This window comes from Manis pentadactyla, chromosome 3, assembly GCF_030020395.1.
Source record: "Manis pentadactyla isolate mManPen7 chromosome 3, mManPen7.hap1, whole genome shotgun sequence".
In the NCBI taxonomy this organism is placed as follows: domain Eukaryota; kingdom Metazoa; phylum Chordata; class Mammalia; order Pholidota; family Manidae; genus Manis; species Manis pentadactyla.
Genome location: NC_080021.1, coordinates 141,088,241 through 141,101,803, shown reverse-complemented (window position 1 = coordinate 141,101,803; position 13,563 = coordinate 141,088,241). Strand labels below are relative to the sequence as shown.

Here is a 13,563-nt window from a genome sequence, read left to right as displayed (position 1 = left end):
AGTGGGTTGAGTCTCCCTTTTCTTACATTGGAGATTCCTGAAACTCACCAGTGCTTGGCTGACAGGAAGCATTTCTCTAAGGGCATCCTTCGGAGCTTGAGCTATGGCAGCCAGCCTTGGGACTGTCAGGGCTCTGAGGCTGGAAGGACGGCCCCATTTCTTAGAGAGGCATAGATGGGCTGGCCAGTTATGGTGCACAGGCCAAATCCAGCCCACTGCCTGTTTCTATAAATAAAGTTTTATTGGGACACAGCCACACTCCTTGTTTACGTGCTGTCTGTGGCTGCTTTCATGCTACAGGGACAGAGTTGAGCAATTGCAACAAAGACCCTGTGGCCCACAGAGCCCAAAATACCTACTGTCTGGCCCTTTACGGAAAATGTTCGCTGACCCCCCAGTCTAGGACATTGCCTCCCTGGCTTCACTGGTCTCCCTTTGATGCCATTCCCTCCTTGAGTAATGGGTCTCCTCTCTGCAGTGTTTAGCCCTGAGCTGGGCTTCTCCATAGGCCCAGTGATTGCCAGTGCTTTCCCTGGGGCTGCCCTCTTAGGTTACCTCCTAGCCCATCACAGGCTCACACAGAGCCATGCATGGGCCTCTGGGCCTGATGTGCCATTGATGACCAGACCCTGGTCCATGATACAGCATTTATGTGCACTTTAAAAGAAAGTAGTGTTTTGCCACAGATGTTGCCTCAAAAAACCTGTTAAGGATGGCTTTGCAGATGCCAGCCGCTGACTGATGTGAAACCCAGCAGGTGGGTTGGAGCCATTAAAATGTGTGGTGTGGCCCAGGCCTGTGCTGGGTCCTCGGGGTTGACCCATGAGCCTGGTGAGCCTCATCACTTCCCTTTGCCCTTCCCACAGCAGCTGTTCCTTGCTTTCCACACACAGCCTCTCCCTGCAGCCAGGCCTGGGCACCTCCTTGCCCTCCCACCCATCCCAGCCCACTGGGGATGCTCCTCCTCTGCTCACAGCTTTCCTTCCTAGTACCTCAGGCCCACCTCACGGGGCCTCACTCATTTCTTCACTCCACATATACTGGGTACATAATGTGCACCAGGCAGTGCTGAGACGCAAGAACACGGGGAGGTGAGCTCCCCTCAGGTAATGTCCAGTCTGATGGACAGTCAGGCCCAGAGTAAGAGCAGCAAATACACCGTGGTGGGACGGGGCCAGGGGGAACTTGGATCCAGGGCCCTGAGGGAGTTCCCAGAGGTCGGGGCACCCCTCAGAGTCTGGACGTGCCATGTGTGAGGGCCTGAGCGTGGGGGCCCAACACCTTCCAGGAGCTGAAGGACAGCGGGCTGGGGAACCGTGTGGAGAGGCTGTGGTGGAGGAAAAAGGGCCAGTTGCCCATGGCCTCCTGCAGGCAGGTGTGGAGTCTGTCTCCTCTTAGAGCAGGGGACACCGTCCCAGGCGTCAAGCAAGGACACCCCTCTGTGTGCTGAGGGTGTCACCAATAGAGTGATAATATGTGCTACATGTGTCATTCTGAGTTTTCTAGAAGCCACTTCTAAAAGGGGAAAAAAACTAAGGAAATTAATTTTAGTCATATATTTTACTTAGCACAAGATGTGTAAAATACTGTCATTTAAAACTACTCAGGTATTTCTCATATTCTTTCGTTTGTACTAAGTCTTCAAATTCCAGCATGTGTTTAGCACCCACGGCACATCTTACCTCAGCCACATTCCAAGCACTGAGCAGCTACGCTCTGGGGAGGGATGCCGCGCTGCTGGGAGGAGCGGGATCAGCCCCTCTCCACCAGCTTTTCTCCTGGCTGGAGCCTCCCGCGCCTCCAGTGGCTGCCTTCCCTCTTTCTCAGCCGGAACTTGATGTTTCCTCGATGTCCTGTCCTTGTCTTCACCTTCGCCCTCGCCCCCGCCCCTCCTCCACCTCCCCAGTCTGTCCTCAGCTCCTCATGCCTCTCGGCAGAGTCCCGGTCACCTCCTGGTAGGCCTCAACTTCAAAACTTTGTATTGTAAAGTAAAACAGATTTTTATTTTTTAAAAAAGCATATAAGGGAAAAAGAAAGGGGGCATTATGGTTAGCATGTATAATGTGGGGGAAGGCACGGGGAGGGCTGTGCAACACACAAAACAAGTAGTGATTCTACAGCATCTTACTACGCTTATTGGCAGTGACTGTAATGGGGGTTGTGGGGGGGACTTGGTGAAGGGGAAACCTAGTAAACATAATGTTCCTCATGTAATTGTAGATTAATGATATCAAAATAAAAATAATAAAAAAATAAAAAGCATATAAACAAAAATAAAGCTTGTTGTTATAAGACAAACACCTTTGTCTCCCCACTCAGGTCAAGAAATAGAACTTCTAAGCCCCCCCCAAGAGGTCCCCATGCCTGGCCCTGCTGTCACCCTCTCCCTCCCCAGGGTCACCCACCTCTGACTTGGGGAACAATCACTTCCTTGCCTTTCTCTACAGTCTTTCTCAACCAAGTGCCAGCAGCTCCTTTAAATCCCATTTCACTGCCTACCTCTCCGGGGCTTGACACTTTCTTGACAGTCTCTCCTGGCTTGGATAAGAAAACCCACCCGCCCCTGCTTCTCCTACCTCTGCGGCTCTCCTCCAGCGCCCTGCGTCTTGCGCTGTTCGGTCCCACTGCCTGCTGCCCTCCGGCTCCCTGCCCCGGCTCCCCTCCCCGCCCTGTGACTGCTCCCAGGCTGCTCTCGCTCTCAGCCTCTGACCGTGCACAGGGCTCCCATATGTGTCTGACCGCTTGGTCCTGGGGAGCCCCTGACTTACCCTGACCTCCTAGAGTTGGTATATGCTGTATGTCCCTCTGGGATCTCCTGTTTCTGCCATCCACCCACTGCATATAGGGCCCACACATGCACACAGACCCCCCTGCCATAGGCAACAGGGTGTGCTTTGGCCTCCAGAGTGACTTTTAAAGCCTAATAGCAGGTGCCTGGGCACATGGTGACAAATGACTTTAGTGGCAGGAAGCTCCCAAGAAACCAACTCCTCATCTTTCAACTTTCAACTTTCAGGCGTCTCTTTCCCAGCCCCCTTTAAAGACTGAGTGGCCCCCTTCCTTGCTCTGTTGGAACTGTCTGCTGATTTCCCACGAGGCAGCAAGCCCTTGGCTGTGATCATGTGTAATTTGTCTCCTAACTAGTCTCCCTACTTCAACCCTAACCTGTCCAGTCTGTTCCTTGCACAGCAGCCTGTGTGACCCCATTCAGACATAAGTCAGATCATGTCCCTCCTTTGTTCAGACCTTCTGTCAGGGTAAAAGTCCTTACCCTGGGGGTGTCCCTGAAGCTCTGCCCCTCACATTGGCTCCCTGACCCCCATCTCTTGTTCCTCCTCCTTCCCTTTCTTCCCCTGTACCACCACATGAGCTTCCTTGATGTTCCTCAAACATGAAAGTCATCTGACTACTTCAGGGCCTTTACACTTGCTGTTTCTTGGCAGGACCTCCCCAGGTATCCAAATGGCAGGCTCTCCCCTCCGTCATGTTTTAACTCAAATATTACCTTTTCAGTGAGGCCTTCCTGGACCACTGTTTATAACAAGTTGGTCACTGAGTGTTAAGATCGCTGGTGGTCCAGGCATGACCCAAGGAGTTAGCACCTTGCTCAGGGGTACATAGAAGAGCAAGACTAGAATCAGTGATCCAGCTCCTACCCAATTCTTCTTGGACAGAAAGCCAGGGAGTTTGGGGAGATTCTCAGATCTTTTATTAGTAATTATTGCTGCTTGCTTTTCCATTTTTGGCACTTTGCTTATTCTTTCCATTTGATTTTGAACAGAGATCATCTCTTCCCATACAGGCTCTAGGAGACCAACTGGCAGACTCACAGCTGGTGAGGGGCAGAATCAAGTCTTAAACATGGGTGCTTCTAACTACAAAGTTCAAACTTCCCACTTCATGGGCAGGCATGGCTTTTGGCAGCCTGGATAATGTCCCTTAGAGCAACGTATTTTGCAAACTATAAAGTTCTGCACAAACATAAGGAATTATTGTTGGTGGTGGTTTCATGACATTCCAGAGGTCTCTGAGAGGAATGTTACAGCCAGACACACAGAAGACAAGTAAGTCAAGGCTCAGATTTCTTCCAACTAGGGCAGTGGTTCCTAAACTTCACTACCAAGTAGAATCACCTGGGAACACTTAGAACCCTGATTCCTGGGTTGCACCTGAAACTGACAAAAGCAGAGCACCTGTCCGGGTGAGAACCGGACCCCAGGAGGTCCCAAGACCCCATGGTGCCAGGGTGCAGGGGGGTCTGGCACCACTGGACCAGAGCCCTCTCTTATGATGTCAGTAAAGGATCCAGATCATTTGGCACGGATCTCCGTGGGGCTGTAGTGTCTGACAAGACACCTAATTCACCCCAGGCAGACCCACCTATTTGGGACATTTGGGGGCTTTACAGGCAACAAGACCCTACAGCACGCCACCTCCTTTGGATCGCCCATCTGAGCAGCCAGCTTCAGCCTGAGGCAGTGATTCTCAACCAGGTGGTTTGGCCCCTCAGGGAACAGTTGTCGGGAACATTCGGCAGTGCCTGGAGGCACTTTGGATTGTCATCAGTTGGGGAAGGAGAATGCTACTGGCATCTAGTGGTAGAGGCCTGGGATTTGCTAAACCTCCCGCAGTGCCAACAGCCCAACAAACCCTCCCGTCCGAAATGTCTGTAGTGCAGAGGTTGAGAAATGCTGTTTACTGGCAGCGCACGCATGGCTTACCTTATGACTCTAGTCAAGAAATTGGCAGCTGTGCTGTCAAGCAGATTCAGGCATCCCTATGCCTCTGCGAGAGCGGACCGTTCACTGACTGATAAACACTGAGAGGCCACAATGCCCTTACTCCTCTTGATAAAAAGTGACATTGCTTTTATTAATTTGTTAATTGTTTCTCATCTTTTCTACTTTTAAATGTGTAATGATTTCTAAAACAGCAAACAGCTGTTCCCTAAGCTTCCATTTCCTCCTTGGTGGCATGTGACCAGCCCTGGGCTGAGCACGGCTCAGGCACAGAATTAGAAGGCACTCAATACATGTGAGCCAGTGTCATTCATATTCATGGTGTAGAAACATATATCCATTGACTATGAAACTGCAGCCATATGAAAAGTCTATTGATTAAAAGGCAAACACTGAAGTGCTGTGGGCCCTTGTTTCCTCCTTCTATGTCACCCAAAAATCTTAAGATCAGAATGGTCTGTAAAACTCAGGCTATTGTTTGAAATGCACAGTAATTACCAGTCACTAGAATAATGAGTGCTGAGATTTGTCCACGAAAGGACTTTAAGACATTAGCTTGCAATAACTAGAATTTGGCATCTAATGACAATCTTTATTGTCTGCCTAATTGGAGAGTTGTTCAGGACAGGCAGTAATCCACCTGCTAACGAGGCATTAAGTTTGATTAAAGCCTGTGGGCTTGAGACATCTCACTGTTGAACTTCAGGACACCAATGTACGAGCAATCAAGTGAAACAAAGAGCCCACGGAAAGGGAAAGACTCCAGGACATGCTCTTCCTGTCCACTTTATTTGCTCCTGAAGCTATTTATATTTGTTTCTGCCTCAGATGATGGAAATGGTGTAAGGAACACACTGCTCTTGTGCAAAGAACAGAAACTAATCATTTTTCTCCAATAGGATGGAAAGACAGCAGAAGATCTTGCTAAATCAGAACAGCATGAGCATGTAGCAGGTCTCCTTGCAAGACTGAAAGGTGAGAAATTCTGTTTATTGGTCTGAAATTCTTTGGTTTTATGGGAAAAATTCTGACTTTCTCCTTATAAAGGATAAGAATGAACAATATGAGGCTTTGGGCACACAGGCTGTAGAAAGGCATCTGCCCCACCTTCTGGTTTGCATACAGTTCTCCTAAATGCATCACCACCTATCTGGTTTCTTCTTCTCTGTCAGTACTTGGAAATCATTTGGCCTCCTTATAGCTGCTGCACCTGGCTTTCCTCCTCCTGTCCTCCTGTAATAACTGCCCCCATAAAGTAGAGGGGAAATGAGAAAGGTGACTCTGCTTCTGTCCTTCTTAATGTTTGAGGTCCATGATGCCATGCGTGCTCCTGTTTATTGAACATGTTGCTCCGAGGCTTAAGGAAACATGACAAAATTAAATAAAAGGAAGTGTGCCTTCCCAGCCCACCTCATAGCAATGTATATCAAGAGACTTCAAAATAGTCACACCTTTTAAGCTTTGAATTCTGTGTCTAGGGCCCTGTCCCAAAGAAATGAAAGAAATGCAGGGGAAAAAAATATTTTATGCGCAAAGATGTTCATTGCAGTGTTACACTTACAATTAATAAAACTTGGAAATATCCGATGATCAACAATAATGTCTAGTAAATAGTCATGCAGCTATAGAATAGAATGATTTTTGGCCATTGAAATATTTCTTAAGAGGTTTTAATAACAGGAATGTAATGTTTAGGATGTTCCTGGCTTCAAAGCAGAAGAGAAATGATGTACAACACCTAAGTATGCTAAAAATACATTGAAAAAATTTTAATGGTGATGCTTTGGGATTTTGTTACTGTAATTATTTCTCCTCTAAACATTATTATATTGTTCCAAGTTTCCTATTGTAAATCATGTGATAATTTTTCAAAAACAACTCTCTAGACACAGAAAAATAATGTAGTCAATTTAAGGACTCACTGAAGAGGTATTGTCCAAACCGAGCTTGGGGCATCCCACAAAGGCCCTGCCACATGAATTGAGAAGCACAGAGGGGACAATGATAATGTCTCAACTTTCACAGCTACTAAAAGTTGTAATTTTCATAGTGGTCCCATGGCTGGTTGGGGCTGGGGTTGGGTGGGGGGCACAGAGATGGGAATAATTTCTCCCTAGTGCTTAGAGTTGACTCAGGGCATAAGTCACTCTCCCACCTTTGTGCTTTCCAGTCTGTGAGCTGGCCACAAAGGCGCTGGGCAGAGGCCTGAGGAAAACAGGTTCCCAGGCCACTGCGGGGATTCCATCTCACTTTGTGCTGCAAATTCCAGAAAGAGAGCAGTCTGAGAGAAATTCCCGCAGCCTTACATGGGCTTACAGGAAATAGGTCAAGTAACTGGGCTTCATGCTCTACTCCGTACCACCATGGACTGTCTCACTGTGAAGAGAATTTGCACGAGGAACACAAGGGATACCTTGGCAATAAGCAAAACAAGACGGGGCTGTCAGCAAATCAGCAGTGAACTTCCACATAGTCTCCTGATCTTTAAATTCTCTTTATTTGTAGCAGCATGTCAGCCAGGTGAAACACAGCTCCAGGCTCACTGGCTCTGCATTTTATGAAATTACAGTCCAGTGTCCTTCCTGCGAGTGTGGAGTCTTTATTCTCACAGACACAGTGTTGCAATACAAGGGCGCAGATGAATCTGTCATCCACAGAGTGTCCATCAGTCGTGCAGAGAAACTGAAATCTGGCCTTCCTGTAAGCTCAGGTTTCTTTGTTTTATTGTTTTTTTGTTTTCTACTTTTTACTGTTAATTATTAGGCTGCTATTATAGTCCTCTGGTCTAGAAAGCAGCATGTTATTCGGCTAACACCTTACAAGGAACAAACGTGCTGAGTCAGGTATTCTCAGGTTCCCCAAATTGCAGAGCGGGATTTTGACCTACCAGCTGCTCCCGGCTCTGTAGTCCCTAATCTGAGCACCGGCATTGTCCTTCTGGTGTCTGTGGGCTCAGCTGACCCAGTGGGCAGAACTTCTCACAGTGAAGCACCCTGGGAAATCCAGATCCCATGTTCTTTCCAGACTTGTGGTGCTGTTACCACAGAACAGGGACCCAGGAGGAGCAAAACTCAACTGCAAACTCACCACCTCCATCTCCAGTCCTCCGATGGACCACCCACCGAAACGCCCTCCTCTGGCAGAGGGACCAGGCTTTCCCTTCGACTGTGCTCCGTTTTGCCATCTATCCACCCCCACAGGAAGGGTCCCTTCTTCCATCTGAAAACAGATAGCTATCCTGGGTGCAAATCCGGGTATCATTACAATGACAGGTCTGAAGCAATGAATAAACGCCCAGAAAAAGGACCACTTGAAACAATAGCCAGGACTTTACCTGATGGGTGGGGTTAAAGGCACTTTCTCCCCTAATCTGATCTGAGTGTGCTTACACTGCTTTTATAATTGCAATATGAATAAAACGAAGCTTCTGTGGTACTGCTGCCAACTCCACGTGCCTGAGCATAGGTGGCTGCTGCTTTCCGGTCTAGAAGTTTTAATGCAATGTGGGGGAGGTTCTTGCACTGACGCATTTTGGGATTTTCTTTATTTTCTTTCACCAGTTTGCTCCTTTGTTATTTGGTGCCTAGGTTTTCCAAAATGGGATGGGCGAGGTACTAGTACAGTGTTCAGCATTTTACCAATCTTGTGACTTTTCTCTAAGGGGCATCAAGGTGAAAAAACTCATTTTAATATCTGTGATCAAAGAGCATTATCTCTTAGCACCCAGAACCCACCAAAAGGTTTCCCTCTCATCTTTGCCTTGAGAAGCAAAATACAGGCTAATGGCTGAGAGCACAGACTTGGGAGTCAGACCACCTAAGTTCAAATCCCAGCTCTGCCACTTTCTGGCTGAGTGCTGCCACCTGCCTAACAGTCCAGTGCCTAGTTTCCCCATTTACTAAAAGGGGTGAATATAGCGCTACGTCCTGGGATAGTGATGATGTAAATGACATCCTTAGAACAGTGCCTGCATGCAGTAGGTGCCGTATGTTTGCTGTTGTTGGTATCCAGCAAACCAACCACTCTGGAGTCCCAGGAAAACATGAAGGTGTTCCTCAGCGGCCGCTCCTGTGATCCAGCCCCTGGGAGCAGATGTGGGGGTGTCAGCAAGGCCACAGTGGCAGGGTACCCGTGAGAGTTATTTTAGAAACAGCCACCATTTAATCCTTGAGATGCGTGGCAGGCACTGTAATTTTACAGCACCCCCAGGGTGGAGATGCCCCCACAGGAAACCCAGACTCAATCAGGCTAATGAGTGCAGAGCCAGGGTTCAGACCTGAAGTGGAAGTGTCTGCTTTTAGAGTTGTTCAGAAGGCTTAGGGCTTCCTCAGTGCCGAGTCCTCCCCAGCCAGGGATGGTCCTCCCCGCTCCACCTGCCTGCGCTGGGCTCATCCACCTTGTGGCATACACAGGTCACCTTCCACGGGAGACTGGACGTCCCCTTCAGCAGAGTCTCCTAGACTCCATGCTCAGACAGACTGTATGTTTGCCTCAGTCATTCCTTCAAAAGACTCTAGACCTCAGCTACCTGATTAGCCAGAAAGAGAGGAGTTGGCTGCCAAGCATTTCTAACCACATTCTGACTTAAAAGTCCCAAATAAATAACTGGTTGGGATTTGGGGACAGCTAGTCCTGGAATCTGGTTCTTGAAAATGATTGAATGTCACGGTAACATCCCTGGAGAATATCTCGGTGAGGATTTGTGGCAAATTGCTGCAAGGAGCAGGCAATACCTGCAGAGAGAGCCAGGAAATTATACTTACTCACAATTATATCTTGAATCATATAGAGGAAGACACTCTCCACAACCATATGTAATGGGTAAGAGGAATGAAGAATTAATACTCAGGAGCATCTTATTCCAATTTACTTTCAATAACACTTTCTCCTTTTTTTTTTTTTTCACTGTTTCCCCTGGGGTGCTGCCCCCATTTTGGGTGGGTAGGACTTCCCGCCCTTGCAGGAGGACAGTACCCACAAGCATCTAATGTCATATAGTTTCCCTTCCCCATTCACTGTGGAAACCAAACCAAAAGGAAACGCTAACACCCCTTTCCTGGCACCCTCTGGGGACCCTCTGTTAATACCTAAACACATCCACGGGAAGAGGCTGCATCTGGGACAGCATGGGTGTTAGCATTAAATGGCCTTGCCATTTCCTTGGGATTCCAAATGAGCCAAATTAGCAACAGGAAAGCTTCCCGTGTTTTCACATCTATTCAGTTGACAGGCTTAGGAATGTGTTTTTAAACATACTCTGGGAGCCATGGGCCTTCCTCCCCACGCAGTAAGCGAAGTCATCTTGTTGACCTGCATGGGGCAGTGGAAGACAAGCCAGAGGAGTTAGATTTCCTTCCTTACATAATGAAGGAGGCTGACCGGGAGGGGAAGAGACCACACAGCCAATGCCTCTGGGCAGGGTCGGGGTGAAGGAGGCTGAGGCCTAGGCTTGTGGGGGAAGGAAGATCACAGGGAGGCCCGAGCTGGGTACGGTCTGCTCACATGCAGCTCATCCTGAAGTGATTTGGGGCTTGTGGTGCACTGGAGCCTCTAGTGCTGTCTGGGACAGCCCAGCACACACATCTCTTCCCAGGTGTGTGTTCATGGATCACACTGGGGACTTGAGATCAGCTGTGGTGGAGTATTTCCACCATGAGCAAAGCAAACACTACAAATCAGGGTTCCCCCAGGGCTGATTGACCAGCACACCACTGCTTTGGGGGCCTCAGGGATTCCCCATAACCACACCTTGAGATGTAAATACCACCTTCTCACAAAAGCAGCTGCCCCTTCTACTATTCCCTCAACTAAACAAGCCCAGTTCAGGCCTCCACACCTGCCCAAGAACTGTAATTTAGCTCAGCCAAACCTTCTACCAGAAAACAGGAGGGCTCTTACTGTGATGGCAGGGAGGGGTTTGTGCTTTGATTTTGCATCAGCATCCATTTTTACTATCTCTGCCTGTCCCATTCTTATCTGATTTTAAATATTAAATATTAAAATATTTAAAATACTAAAATCAGGGTTGGGAGAGTTGACTTGTTTTTATTGTGTTTGATTATCCTAATCAGGTTTTCCATTAAACTGGTATTAAAACTAGTTGCTTTTCTTAAGCCTAAGAGAAGAGAAGTGAACACAGATGCTCAGGAATATTTTGGAAAATAGGGGAATTTGGGAGTTTGCCCAGAATTTAAAATTCACCACTAGTAAATGGCATTTACATAATGAAGAATTGTTGCTATGTCCTGGCAGGTTCTAATTGCATCCTGCCATATGCAAAAAGCCATATCACCTCTCCTTGCTCTTATCTGGGTTTCCCAGGTTGGGAATACTCTTCCCTGTCAATCTGCTGGTGTTCAGTCATCTTTGCTGATGAGAAAGTGAAGGCAAATTGCCAGGAGGCAAAGGTGCTGGAAGAAAGGAAACTAGACCAAGATGCACCAGGACTTCAAAGAGCAATGTGCTTACCAAATAATGTGCATTTAAGAGACAAGTTACAATGTCTACATATGCCAGGAGGTGTCCTAGGCATCAGAGAGAACACAGTGAACAAAAGAGGCAAGACTCAGCCAATAAGCAGAAAAGAAAAATGCGAGAGAGATGATAAATCAGGGTTTGTCAAACCATGGACTGTGAACCAGAGCTGGCTGGCCCTGTTTTTGTAAATAAAGTTTTGTTGGAACACAGCCACACCTCTTCATTACTACTGTCTAAGGCTGTTCTCTGGATAAAAGGCAGTCAAAACAGAGACCATCTGGCCTTCTGCACAGTGGTTTGCTGCACAGCCCCTGATGTAAGTGCAGGGGTTTCAAACTGGGTGAAATGAGACAAAGTGTGACGGGGGCTACTTGGCACTGTCGGGTAGGGGAAGACTGATGGTGACATTCCAAGCAACACCTAAAGGACCAGAAGGAGGAGGCAGCAGGGGGGAAGGCCTAGGGGGGAGGCAGAGGGAACAGTGAGTACAACGGGCCTGAGGCAGCCAAGAGCCGGGTGTGTCCCAGGAGACAGACCAAAAGAAGGGGTGATGTGCTTGTGCAAGAGGTGGAGCCAGGCGGTGTGGTGGAGAATGACGCCCGAGGAGATGCAATGAGACAGGCCAGCTGCACAGACCTTGGTAAGGAGATGGGGTTTGGGTCCAGGTGTGTTACACAGGTGGGAGCAAGATCTGAGTTTGGCTTCAGAAATTTCCATATGACTGCTCAGACAGGCAGACCAGGTGCAAGGTGATCTGGTGGCCAGGATCGGTGACGGGGCCTGGCTGGGGAATGTCCAGGTCAGTGACTGTGCGCCTTGGGCAAGAAGACAAACAGGTGCATATTCCTGTGTAAACACAGTGCACGGTTAAAGCTCACAAATGGGGAAACAGCGTGCGTTCTGGCTCCCATTTCACACATGCTCCTTGCTGGCACCTGGAAGGCAGGTTCTAGTTCCTCTGACTGCTTGGGATTTGCCACTGCTTCACGCCTCATCCCAGGCCCGGGAACCCTGCTGGCAAGAGGCCCACAGCCACACCTGCCAGCCTGAGGTATGCGGGGGATACACAGGAGAGTGTTTCCATGCTGGAGCCAGAACTCAGAATGCACCGGTGTCCCAAGTCTTCCCGCAGGGCGGTGTTACTGAGGGGAGGGCCTGACCAGGCTGGGCTTTGTGGCCAGCCAGGTGCAGGGTGAGTGGTCTTGGTGCTCTTGTTAACTATAGAGCACGATGGGCTTTTGTGTTCCTCTACAAAGAAATCGATATTCTACCCCCTTCAGAGCTAGCCTAGAGCAAACTGAGCATCCTCCTCAGCCCTCTATGCACCAAAACCGGAGTCCACCGCGGAGAGCACGCACCATCGGGGATGGAGGCTGCCTTCCTGGGGGCACAGGCCTGGGCCCCGCTCCCGCTGCTCCACCTAGTGGTGAGAAGTGAAAACGCACCCCACACACTGAGGAAACACACCTGTCTGTACTTCTATATCAAACTCGGTGCTGTCTTGATTTTTTGAGGACTGCAGTGACCAGGAGGAGGGTCATCCTGCAGGACCAGGTCAGATTTCCTTACATAGGAGAAGACTTGAGTATCATTTGTTTTTCAAGACTGTGCAAATTCTGTCCTCTTTGGGGAGAGATTTTCCAGGCTTCTCTTCCCAGAGACGTGGTGAAGGGCAGTTGAGTCCATCCAGCCAAGGCTGACAACTGCCTGCGGGAGGGCAGGGAGGGGCTGGGGAGCCGTGGGAGGGCCCTGGGCAGAGGAGCAGGAGGGGACGGACACCAGCAGCCCCTTCACCCTCTGGCCTTCCACATGCTGTCCTCACCTGCCAGTCATCCCCACGGGGAAGAAAGTGCCAGCGTGCTCCTGTGACCACCAGGAATCAAGGGCATCGTAGAAGCTGAGCTGTGAGTCAGGTAAGGCAGCGTTTTCCTGGACAAATGAGATTCCTTGTTGAAGATTATTATTTTGGGAACAGCTGTGAGCTGGGAACTGGGTCTGAGAGGAGCTCAGCCCCCAGGTGAAGGCTCAAACTGCGTCTCTCTGAAGAATTGAGCCCGGACCCCTGCTGCTCCCTGAGGTCACGGAGGCTGCTGACCCAGGCCGGGGATCCCGGCATTTGCTTAGGGACGATGAGGCACTGAGAGGAGATGTGCCCCCTGTCTGGGAAGATCCAGGGCAGGGAACACCCCTTTCCCTCTGCTGGACATTTGGTAACAAGTTATAAATCTCACCGCACATCCAGAGGCCCTGCGGCCACGTTGCACTGCAGACCTTGGCTACCTGGGAAGTGCCTTCTGAGTGGGCAGAGCTGGAAATGGCTCTGGGTGCCCCTCAGTGCCAGGAGCTC

At 49.2% G+C, this 13,563-nt stretch overlaps 1 protein-coding gene across 1 annotated transcript in view; it reads left to right on the top strand.

The window, feature by feature from the left end:
- LOC118922051 (death-associated protein kinase 1-like) overlaps positions 1-13,563 on the top strand; it is a 79,366-nt gene that overhangs the window by 46,464 nt on the left and 19,339 nt on the right. The window contains 1 exon segment of the mRNA XM_057499400.1: positions 7,245-7,439. Coding sequence (XP_057355383.1) covers positions 7,245-7,439 — 195 coding nt within the window.